This window comes from Cervus elaphus, chromosome 29 (genome assembly GCF_910594005.1).
Source record: "Cervus elaphus chromosome 29, mCerEla1.1, whole genome shotgun sequence".
Classification (NCBI taxonomy): Eukaryota; Metazoa; Chordata; class Mammalia; order Artiodactyla; family Cervidae; genus Cervus; species Cervus elaphus.
Genome location: NC_057843.1, coordinates 57836334 through 57848878, shown reverse-complemented (window position 1 = coordinate 57848878; position 12545 = coordinate 57836334). Strand labels below are relative to the sequence as shown.

At 39.2% G+C, this 12545-nt stretch overlaps 1 protein-coding gene and 1 non-coding gene across 11 annotated transcripts in view; both read left to right on the top strand.

The window, feature by feature from the left end:
* The window catches only part of RNF38 (ring finger protein 38), a 120178-nt gene extending 109314 nt beyond the window's left edge, over window positions 1-10864 (top strand). For all 10 annotated transcript variants that reach the window (XM_043890730.1, XM_043890737.1, XM_043890735.1 and 7 more), the window contains 3 exons: window positions 2430-2551; window positions 6039-6138; window positions 7444-10864. In XM_043890730.1, the coding sequence (XP_043746665.1) occupies window positions 2430-2551; window positions 6039-6138; window positions 7444-7506 (285 nt within the window). In that variant the 3' untranslated portion in view covers window positions 7507-10864. The remainder of the gene's footprint in view (window positions 1-2429; window positions 2552-6038; window positions 6139-7443) is intronic.
* Window positions 1442-1548, top strand: LOC122686392. The gene has a single exon (XR_006338751.1). It is a non-coding gene; the product is annotated as a U6 spliceosomal RNA (small nuclear RNA).
* Window positions 10865-12545: the final 1681 nt, after the last annotated feature.

Here is a 12545-nt window from a genome sequence, read left to right as displayed (position 1 = left end):
AGTGCCTTTACTCCCCTTGATTCTTCTCCTTAAGAACTTTGCCTGATCCTTGCACATGGCTGTCTTTCAAGACCCAGCTAATGCTGCCTCTATGAAAGGCATTTCTGGTCTATTCCCAGGTCTGTATGAGTCTCTCTCTCCTTTTTGCCTTCATAGGTGTTATAAAACTTTGCATAATTAGTATGTCCTGCCTTCAGTTGTCTTGCCTTCTGATCATGTAGATTTGTTGAGGGCTCAGTATCATTTTACTCCATCCAATAAGGCCTTAACGTAGTAGTCATAAATTGTATTAGTTGACCTAAGTGTCCTATAGAATATAAAATAGAGGTATAAAAGATATATCACCTGTATCATAAATTTTATAGCTAATTGTAGTCAGCATTGATAAAATGTAACAAGTTACCATCTATTTAGCATTCAGGGACACTGAGGGGCACGCGTGGGGCCTGGGAAAAGGGTCTCTGGGTGACCCGCTTCTCCGAACAAGGTGGCACCAGAAGGAGCAGCAGTGGCCACAGCATTGACTGTTGAGTCTGCGGAAAGTTGGACTTCTTCCTCTCATTGTCCATCACTGTTTCTTTGTCACCTGTGCTCTTAACCATGTCACCTATTCTCTTAACCAGTAGAAGCCTTAAAAAAGGGGGTGGGGGGCAAGCGACCTGTATGTGGCTGCCTGATTGTAGAAAGCAAAGGAGCGGTTAAAACTATGGAAAACCAGGAAAATGGAGAGACTAGGGTAAAATCAATTAACATAATAGTTATAATGTGTTGAAACTTACCACCTGAGTTAAAATCCATGAGTTCATGAGTGATTCTTCAAAAAAAAACAATAGAAAATAAATTCGTTGATCTTATCCTTCCTATTTCATATAAATTATGCAACTAAGTATAGTTTGATATGAGGCAGTTGATCAATATAAGAAGCATTTTATTTAATAAATGAAGAAAGAGTAATAGAATATTACAATTTTTAATGAATTAATGGATCCTAGGCAGTGTTCCATCAGTGCTAACTAACATAAAAACAAGACATGCTGAGCCGTAGGATGGAAATAATAAAACCTTCCAAATTATAGAAAGTAGAGGGGACAAGGAATGTATTAAACCACAGGAATTGGTGTGGGGAGGTTCAGTCAGCAAAACTCAGACTGGGAACTTCTACAGGCCGTTGACCTGGTTTCTTTAACAAATATAAGAGTAAAAATACATACTTGAGACATCAGGCAATGGTAACAGGTTTATTTGGATCCTAATTTGAACAAACTATTTCAAAGAGTATTGAAAATAATTGAAACAATCAAAGATACTTAACATTAAGGAATTACTAGTTTGGAGAGTATAATGATGTTACTCTTGTTATATTTTAAATAGTCTTTTAGTTTTTAAAGTGCTGGTGGTTCTCAACCTGGGGACAGTTTTATCCCTTAAAAGGTATTTACCAGTGCTTGCTTCGGCAGCACATATACTAAAATTGGAACGATACAGAGAAGATTAGCATGGCCCCTGCGCAAGGATGACATGCAAATTCGTGAAGCGTTCCATATTTTTTCACCAGCCCAGGTTGGATGCATGAGACAAGTGCTCAGGGCTGGTGCACTGGGAAGACCCAGAGGGATGGGATGGAGAGGGAGGCGGGAGGGGGGATCGGGATGGGGAACACATGTAAATCCATGGCTGATTCATGTCAATGTATGACAAAACCACCACAATGTTGTAAAATAATTAGCCTCCAACTAATTAAAATAAATGGAAAAAAAAATAAAAAGTAAATCAAATTAAAAAAAAAAGATACTTAGCAAAGTCTGGAGATCCTCTTGTATAGACCAGTGCACGTGTGCTGAGTTGCTTCAGTCGTATCTCACTCTTGGCGATCCTCCTCGCCAGGCTCCTCTGTCCATGGGATTCTCCAGGCAGGAACACTGGAGTGGGTTGCCATTCCCTCCTCCAGGGGATCTTCCCGAACCAGGGATCGAACCCAGGTCTCCTGCAGCTCCTGCGTTGCAGGCAGATCCTTCAATGCTGAGCCACTGCAGGTAGTGTAGAGGCCTGGATCACTGCTAAACATCCGACTGTGCATAGGACAACCCCCCACAACAAAACTTTACCCAAGCCTCAAGTGTCCAAAATGCTGAGGTTGACGGACTGCCTTAGACATAAAAGCAGAACTATCTTACCGGTGAAATACCATGTTTTAGATTTCTTTCAAAATAATGTGGGTGTAGGAGTGGACAGTGAAAAATGAAATAAAATTAGCCATGACCTGTTGAGCCTGGGTAATAGGCATATGGAAGTAATTTCTTTATACTATTTTTATACTTCAGTATATATTTAAATTGTTTCCATAATAAAGCTAGTTTTAAAAAAATAAATGTGTGTGAAGATAAAACTCAAAGAAGGATATGCAGATATGTCTGTCTTTCCCTCTGTAGGCCCTGTTAAACCTGGCAGAGCGGCTGGGAGAGGCCAAGCCTCGAGGACTGACTAAAGCAGACATTGAACAGCTTCCTTCTTACCGGTTCAATCCTAACAACCACCAGTCAGAACAGACTTTGTAAGTACATTTTTCTGACATTTTTCTGTATTAAACTTCCTTTCCACCTTCATGAAATAAAAGCTTGAAAGTCAAAGATAACTTGATGAAGGTAAGTAAGGACAGTTTTCATAGTCTAGGCTTGTGCTGTCCAATAAGATAGCTGTTAAAGTTAAAATTTTTAGTTGCACTTGCCAGTGACGCTGATTCAGACGATGTAGGCGTATGGCATTTCTATCACCTGAGAAGGTTCTAGACAGTGCTGTTCTGGACTTTTATGTTGCCTAGAAATCTTCACGGTTTTTAACTCTAGAATGTTTTATATTAGATCGAAAAGTCTCATACCTGTAAAATTTGAGAGGTTTACCTAAAGATTCTGCTTATTATAGCATCTTTCTTAATAGCAACTCTACTGAGATATAGTTCACATTTAAAGTGTACAATCCAGTGGTTTTTAGTATATTAATAAGTTTTCCAACCATCATCACAGTCAAATTGATATCATTTTCATCACCCCCAGTAGAAATACTTTATCAATTAATAGCCACTCCCCATTTTTCCCCAACCCTCTAAAGCCCTGACTCAGCCCCCCACTAATTTACTTTTATCTCCATAGATTGGCCTGTTCTGAACATTTCATATAAATGGAACCAATATAACATGGGGTCTTTTGGGTCTGGCTTCTTTGATTTAGCATAATGTTTTCAAGGACCACCATATTGTAGCTTGTATCATTTCATTCCTCATGGGCTACACCATTTTACATTCCCACCAGCAGCGTACAGAAGTTTCCTTTTCTCCACATCCTCACCAAAGCTTGTTATTGTCTGTCTTTTGATTCTAGCAGCCCTAGTGGGAGTGAAGTGTTATCTCTTGAAGTTTTGGTTTTCATTTTCCAGCTGGGCTAGTGATGTTGAGCTCTTACTATACTTACTGGCCATTTATGTATCTTCTTTGGAGAAATGTGTATTCACATTCTTTGTTTTTTAATTGGGTTGCCTTTATTGAGTTGTAGGAGTTATTTATATTTTATATGTATAGGTCCTTGTAAGACACATGATTTTCAAAAATATCTTTAATTCTGTGAGTTAGTTGTCTTTTCACTTTAGATTTATAAAGCATCTTTAGTACCCCCCTTTATTTTAAAGGATAAAGGTAATTTATCTGCCTTTTTTGGTTGTTGTTTCTTAACGCTTTTGATATCATGTTTAAGAAACCATTGCCTATTCAAATGCAGAGTTCCAAAGAATAGTAAGGAGAGATAAGAAAGCCTTCCTCAGTGACCAATGTAAAGAAATAGAGGAAAACAATAGAATGGGGAAGACTAGAGATCTCTTCAAGAAAATTAGAGATACCAAGGGAATATTTCATGCATAGATGGACTCAATAAAGGACAGAAATGGTAGGGACCTAACAGAAGCAGAAGATATTAAGAAGAGGTGGCAGGAATACACAGAAAAATATACAAAAACAATCTTCACGACCCAGATAATCACAGTGGTGTGATCACTCACCTAGAGCCAGACATCCTGGAATGTGAAGTCAAGAGGGTCTTAGGAAGCATCTCTACGAACAAAGCTAGTGGAGGTGATGGAATTCCAGCTGAGCTATTTCAAATCCTCAAAGAACATACTGTGAAAGTGCTGCACTCAGTATGCCAACAAGTTTGGAAAACTCAGCATTGGCCACAGGACTGGAAAAGGTCAATTTTCATTCCAATATCAAAGAAAGGCAATGCCAAAGAATGCTCAGACTACCTCACAGTTGCACTCATCTCACACGCTAGTAAAGTAATGCTCAAAGTTCTCCAAGCCAGGCTTCAACAGTACATGAACTGTGAACTTCCATTCCAGATGGTCAAGCTGGATTTAGAAAAGGCAGAGGAACCAGAGATCAAATTGCCAACATCCTCAGGATCATTGAAAAAGCAAGAGAGTTCCAGAAAACCATTTACTTCTGCTTTATTGACTACACGAAAGCCTTTGACTGTGTGGATCACAACAAAGTGGAAAATTCTTCAAGAGATGGGAATACCAGACCACCTGACTTGCCTCCTGAGAAATTTGTATGCAGGTCAGGAAGGAACACTTAGAACTGGACGTGGAACAACAGACCAATTCCAAATCGGGAAAGGAGTACATCAAGGCTGTATATTGTCACCCTGCTTGTTTAACTTGTATGCAGAGTACACCATGAGAAATGCTGGGCAGGATGAAGCACAAGCTGGAATCAAGATTGCTGGGAGAAATATCAATAACCTCAGATATGCAGATGACACCACCCTTATGGCAGAAAGTGAAGAGGAACTAAAAAAAGCCTTTTGATGAAAGTGAAAGAGGAGAGTGAAAAAGTTGGTTTAAAGCTCAAACTAAGATCATGGCATCAGGTCCCATCACTTCATGGCAAGTAGATGGGGAAACAGTGGCTGACTTTATTTTTTTGGGCTCCAAAATCACTGCAGATGGTGACTGCAGCCATGAAATTAAAAGACGCTTGCTCCTTGGAAGGAAAGTTACGACCAACCTAGAAAGCTTATTAAAAAGCAGAGACATTACTTTGCCAACAAAGGTCCGTCTAGTCAAGGTTATGGTTTTTCCAGTAGTCATGTACGGATGTCAGTGTTGGACCATAAAGAAAGCTGAGGGCCAAAGAACTGATGTTTTTGAACTGTGGTGTTGGAGAAGACTCTTGAGAGTCCCTTGGACTGCAAGGACATCCAACCCATCCATCCTAAAGGAGATCGGTCCTGAATATTCACTGGAAGAACTGATGCTGAAGCTGAAACTCCAATACTTTGGCCACCTGATCTGAACTGACTCATTTGAAAAGACCCTGATACTGGGAAAGATTGAAGGCAGGAGGAGATGGGGACGACAGAAGATGAGATAGTTGGATGGCATCACCGACTCAATGGACATGAGCTTGAGTAAACTCCAGGAGTTGGTGATGGACAGGGAGACCTGATGTGCTGCAGTCCATGGGGTCACAGAGAGTCGGACACGACTGAGCGACTGAACTGAACTGAACTGCCTATTCCAAGGTCGTGAAGATCTACACTTGTATTTTCTTTAAGAGTTTAATAGTTTTTAGCTCTTATATTTAGGTTTTTCATTTTTTAGTTAATTTCATATATTGTGTGAGGTAGGAGTCCAACTGCATTCTTTTGCATATGAATATTCAGCTGTTTCAACACTGTTGAATATAATAGTATCTTCAGTATTAAGGCTAGCTTGGATGTTAAACCAGATATTTTCTTGATGATCTCTCACTAAGCAAAACAAAGCACTCTTATTAAATGTTTAACATCATGCTTTTCTTAAGGTATTTGATAGATTATTTTAGTTTTAAAATTTAGATGGTATTTTGATATGTGAGATGACTATTTTAGTCTTAAAATTTAAATGGTATTTTGATAAGTGAGATAGTAAGTGGCTTTATGGTTTCGATAGATGTAACAAAATAGAAACTATTGGTTTTATGGTTAAACAATCTTTCTGGTTTATTTCAGGTGTGTAGTATGCATGTGTGATTTTGAGTCAAGGCAGCTACTTAGAGTTTTACCCTGTAACCATGAGTTCCATGCCAAGTGTGTCGACAAATGGCTTAAGGTAAAATGATGGCATCTGAAAAGAATGACATTGAATTTTCTCTTACTGACCGTAGTTTCATGTAGAGTACGTCCATGGTTTGGTGGAGGGTGCTTAAATTGAAACACAGCTTTCATAATTCTGACCATTTTCTCCTTTGTGTATATGGGAGGGTAAATTCCAAAGACACAAATTCTGATAGTATGCCAGGGTGAAATTATTTCAGGGACTTCTTCTTTTCTTCTTCTTTTTTTAATAGGATAAAGGGACTTCACTGGCAATCTGGGGTTAAGACTGCCTTCCAATGCAGGGGGCGCAGGTTCAGTCCCTGGTTGGAGAGCTAAAGTCACACATGCCGTCGGGTGTGGCCAAAAGAATTTTTTTTTAATAGTAGGATAAAAATGTGATACAGTAAAATAATTTAAGTCAACTTTAGGGTTGCTTTGTTTTAGATTATTCTGAGTAGGAGATGATAATACTGGCCTAGATAATTTGACAGTTGGTGAGGAAGACAGATGAGTTAAAATAGAATCAGTCTTCCATGTGAGCACAGATTAAGAGTACCCAGTTTTGTCCAAACTGAATCCTAAAGGTAAAGAGTCTAAGCTTTTTAGAAAACGAACTTACTATATATGCATAGCCCTGACATGTGAGAACAGCATGACCAGAAAGACATGGGTTCCATGTGGCTGATGGCTAGAGTGTGGGGGAGAGTAGCAAGAGAAGGGGATTCAGAGGTAAAACCAGGAGTCAGCTTTTTGCGAAGTCACTGTGAAGTGTGCGAGAGTTTGGACTGGATCCCGAAAGCATGTTTTAGAAAGATCACGGCCACTCTTTGAAGAAGGTAATAGAGGAGGTTGATGAAATAAGGATGTACTGGGCCAGATGGAGAACAAATAGTAGAAGCTGGATGAAAAGAAGAGTACTTGACTTGAGAGCTATCATGATGTAGAAATGAGAGCATTTGATAAAAAATGCTTTGTAGAACGTAAGAGAGCAGGTGTTGGTTCTGTTTCTGACTTTAGCAGCACACGAATGGTAGTGGCATTTGTTGAGATGGAGTTTTAATTTTAAGCCAGTGACTACAGTTGTCTGAAGTGGTGATGGATAGTCTTGTCTGTGTTAAAACAAAGCAAATAAAGAATTATTCATAGGCTATTATTGTTTTAGAGATTTGTGGAGTATTTTTAAGAGATTAAATGATTGTACTTTCTTAACGGAACAAAGAATGTAAAAACTATGTGGAAAGTAAAATAGTTCTGTTGCTTTTAATATGTTTCACTATGTAAGTCAAAATTCAGACAAGTGCTCTTTTCTATGTTTTAGGCAAATCGTACTTGCCCAATCTGCCGAGCTGATGCTTCAGAAGTGCATCGGGATTCAGAATGACCAGCCTAAGAGCACAAATTCAGTTTGGGTGTTCCTCATCACATGTATATACGGACTGTCCATTGAACTCAGTCTGTGTGGCTCCCGGCCTCCCTTTACCAAAAGGGTCAATGGACCTTTCTTTGCACTGTGTGACTTAATCAACTATAAAAGCTTACAATTAGTCTTCACAATTATGGGATTGTTATACTAACCGTGTGATTGGAACTCCAAAGACTTTTTCTTTAGCTTAATTTTGTGTGTGCACTAACATTCCCTGGTTTTTGTGTGATCATTCCGAGTGTTGCTGCAAGATTACAGTGGACGTGATCTTTTAGCATGTGCTTTCATAAAAAGTGGTAGCTCCAGATGATATAGCAATCTACCTTATATAGAGCCTTCAGAAACTGTGAGTGGAAATGAGTGCAGCGTGTGACTGTTGATGGTAAATGTATCTGTGCGTGAGAGAGAGAATGTGTGAAACTACTTGTGTGCGGGCATGGTAGCTAACGTGTGTATGAGATCCTATATACCAGCATGTACCAAGAATGTGTGTGTAGTTTTAATTATGCTGCAATGTATACTCTGGTGTGTTATTTAAACAGCACTAGTACTGTACACTGGTTTTTCCCCTTGTGTTTGCTGTTGCACACTGATCGCTAAGGTGCATCAACTATAAGCATCGAATACTCCACCCCCTCCCCTCCCAGTGAATGGAATGAGAAAAGCCTTCTTCCTTTGCTTCAGGCAGCTGTCACCTTCTCTTCGTTGGTGGTCCCAACTGGGTCACTTAAGGAAAAAGTGTAATAGATTCTCACTCCATGAACCTGAAATTTTGATTTTGTCGTGAAAAAGAAATTTTTAAATCTCCAACTTGCTGTTTCCAAAAGAAGGTGCAATATCATACATCATCAGTTAGCAATATTAGCATTTCAATCAGTGATTTGAATGTTGATACTCTCTTGGTTTTCCTTTACATTTTCAGTAAGCTTCTTAGCCGGAAGTGCTTGTGATTTTTTTTTTTTTCTTTTAATGTTTAGGTTTGTAGTCTATTCTGAAGATATTTGAGTAATATATTTCTAAGAATACCACTGGTCCCATGAAGTGTCACCTCCTCTGCTTCCACCAGAAAAAAAATCTGTTAACTCAGCTTGACTTCTGATATGTTATTTGTTCAGGCTCCCATAGGCAACTAAATTGTTTGAAGAAGACTATATTTCTGTTCTGCCAAGCTCCAATTCTGAAAGTTATCTACTTCTTCCCCCCCTCAGTAAACGTGCTTCTCACTGAAATCCTCATTTCCAGGATGGATCAAGTGCTGTGACGGCTCTAGTTCCCTAGACCTGGTGTGCTTTGATGTTTTATCACTTTTCTGTTTTGTTGAATGAGAAAAAAATTAATATAACAGGTGTCCAGAATACTTGCAGTATAAATGAAGATTTGATTTTTGTGTAAAAAACAATGCTGTCAAACAGGAATGGACCTGCATTTAGTTGCTCTGAAAAGAATACATAGCTGCGTGGGTCTTTCTTTTTTTGATAGGTTCCTTGAGCGTAATTCAGATTGTTTAAAGTCATCTTTTCCAGCAATGTTTGGATTCCCCTCTCATTCCTCCAGTGTCCTCACCGCCGTCTGCCTCTTCCTGCCGTTGATCCCCTTGCTCCGTTGCGGCAGCACAAGCTGCAGGTCTGGGGTCAGGACCGCAGTGACTTGCTGCCAGCCTCAGCGTTCAGTCGGCTCTGTGTCCGTTTTCTGCTCAGACAGTGTTAACTCCTTGTTACTGCCATGCTCCTTGCCTTCCCTTGAAGACTATAAGCTCATCACAGCTTAGAGTTCAGTAAAGTCAATTCACACAGAAGCACAATTTTGCCCTTTTCCAGACACTGTTGCCTCTATCTCGTCCTACAAGTAGGATTTTGCATAGTTTGTTTGTCCCTGTATTTGTCAGTGCATCAGAAATACATCTAAACAGTGGTAAAATGCACATGTTACTTTTAAATCATTAGAGTATTCCCTACCTGTTCATAATGAATAAAGTGTGTTAAAGACCAAAATTATTGGCGTAATAATCAACTACATTACAAATCACGTATAGTTTAATCTTTATTTTTTTTAATTAAAAAATCATGTTTAAAATGGCAAAAGCCCATCTTATACATAGACTCTTTTATATAGCTGCAAAAAATTTATATCTGTACAGATCTAACATAACATTACTACACTCAGTATTCATTTTATTGAAGCATGCAAGTAAAGCACTTTTTCTAATTTATATAGATACTAATTAACAAGGCACACTGTACTAATGACTAGGAAGAGTAGCTCTCTCCCCTCCCTGGGATGGTGAATTCTTGTCATACTACCCCTTTTCCATTAAATTTTTGAGAGGCCGTTGGCAATTTAGGAGGCAGCAGGGTCTATTTTGGTAAAATCCAGAATTGTTGCACTCTTGTGGCTGATCTCTCTTTGGGAATGTCTCTTCTTCGCATGGGGCTCTTAGAGATGTGTGCAGATTTGCTTATTAAGTAGTTAGTGTGTGTTAGGAGCGTACATGCATGTGTTCCGAACCAGCTCAGCCTAGCCACAGTTAGCAACCATGTGGCTAGCAGCAGAGAAAGAACGGTTGATTTGTACCCAGCTGTGGACTCCTTAGGTGATGCACCAGATAGCAGGCAGATGGTTTCTTGCCTTCCCCTTTTCTCCTAAAACAATATTGGCTTTACCACCTTAACTCTGCTGTGTTTTTTTGTTTTCCTTTGCATGAAATACCACCTTTGTTTGTTTTTAGCACCCCCTCTTCCCCAAAAAGAAAAAAATGAAAAACAAGGCCTCCAGGTATCAAGATCTCATTAGGGTTTTCTGTCCTGAATTTTTTCGAGCAAAATCTAGAAAATGTGAAAGCCTATTTAGATTTTATACACTCTCTGAAATGTGATTTGTTAAGATTCTTATATTTGGGCCTCTTATAATATTTTAAATGAGATCTACCAATTCATGAGAATATTTTTCACAGATATCTTTAGGCCTTTATTAGAAAGCTATTTTCCCCCTGTTGGTACATTTGGTTACCTCATTTTGCTGTTTGTTTCAGATTATGGAAAGCTCACAGGGGTGTATTTTGGAATCATTTGCTGAGTCATTTCCTCAAATCATACTCCATTGTATCAGTTAACATATAGTTTTAAATGTACGTATTATAAATATCTGTAACCAAATCATTTGAAGGCTTGATAAATTTTTAACAAAGTTTGTACATTTTTTATGAAAGTTACTAGTAATGCTTTACTAAGTAGTGCAATGAATTTTTATTTTTAATCCCTGTGCCCAATTTTGGAGTTGAGAGGGTTGTTGGTAATAAATGTATGATGTACACTTAAAACATTGGGTTGTGTTTGGTGTTACTGTGTTAGGGAAGGGTAGGCGTCATGTCTGGAGGGAGGGATGTGGGGGACTTCCAGCAGGAAGATAGAGCTCCTGAGCTCCGAGCAGCCAGACTTGACTTTGAGGCAGTGATTCAGATTTTGTTTCTGTGTTTGTGTGAACAACTTAGAAACACAAAAGCAACTTGCTTTATAACTCATGTGGTCCATATTTATATCTTTAAAAAGGCCAAGAAGACAGCTTGAGTGTAGTAGACACATGTGTGCATGGTATAATTTCATTGAACAGTTAAGTTACATTGAGTGGGTATCTAGAGTTCTTTCTATTTGTGTCAACCATAAGATACAGAATATAGTTGGGCAGATTTGTTCACATTAGCTACAGTACGTTATGTCTGACTTGTCCACGTAATATGGAAAGAGGAGCTCATCATTTTCCATACATGTTTGTGTAATTGCTTTCCTTTGACTAAAAAAGGAAGAGAGTAAAGCCATCTGCTTATATATTATTACATGCTGAAAGTGGAAATAGAATGCCAAAAAAAACTAAGTAAGGCTAAGTAATAGAACCCAGTTCTCCCCCTAGCAGGAAGTAGTCCTTTGCCTTAAGTACTCCCGTGACAGAAGCATTCAGAAAAGTGACCAATCAGGGTCCCTGACTGTGTCCCTGTTTCCTACCATACTTGAAAGAATGTTTGCATTTGAACTGTGAATGTCTCAAAACTTGTTCTGCCTTACAGTACAGAGTCATTTACTGCTCATTCAGTACCTGTGCATTCTCTCCCGCCTCCCTACCTACTACTGTAGGCAGCGAGTCCCATGCGGCTGCTTCTGACCAAGGGACCACGCGGGGAGGCCATGCCGCTCGCTCTCCTGCCGTGGTGATGGCAGCCCTGGGTCCTGCGTCACTGCCTGGAAGAGAGCCGTCCTAGAAAGCCGCTGGACTCCACGGGCTTTCTGTTAACAGGAAACTGAGGCCCTTAGACTACTCTGTCAGGATTTTGTCTTTGCCAATTTATTCCCCCCTTTCAAAAGACTTAGGTCTGTTTAGTCTTATTCTAACTGCACTTTGATGATACTAATCCTCAAGTGTACCAGTTAAACACCACTGGCTACAGTTAACTTTTAATAGATCACAAGGTCAGATTTGCACCACATGATAAAATTCTGAAGGATGTTTGCAGTCAGGTCATTACCAAGTATCTCAGGTCTGTGTGCTTCAGGCTAATGATAATGGAACATTACCTTTGATATCCCTAGACCTCTCAGTTTTTTCATTGCATGCCTTAATACACTACAGTATGATTAGAAATATTTTACTGTTTGTATAGTTGAATGTAATTTATTTCTATATCAATACATAAATATGTAAAAAGCAGAGTTAGTTTCTGTGAACATCATATATAGCTTCCCTGGCTAACATTTAAGAACAGAATTTCCTGTTGGTTAGTAAATTCCCAAATTAAACATTTGTTTATACCGCCTTCCAGATTCATACCTATTTAAAAGATTAACTTGCCAATCAGAGAATTGGACATTCTAAAGAGAGCACCAAACTTGGAACCCACACAGAGTGTGTGGGGTAGACTCCTCCTAAATTGCTCTAAAGTGCACCTGCTCTTCACCTTTCTCACGTGGTTCTTTCTGCAGGAACTGTAGGAATGAGAAAGATTGAGGGGG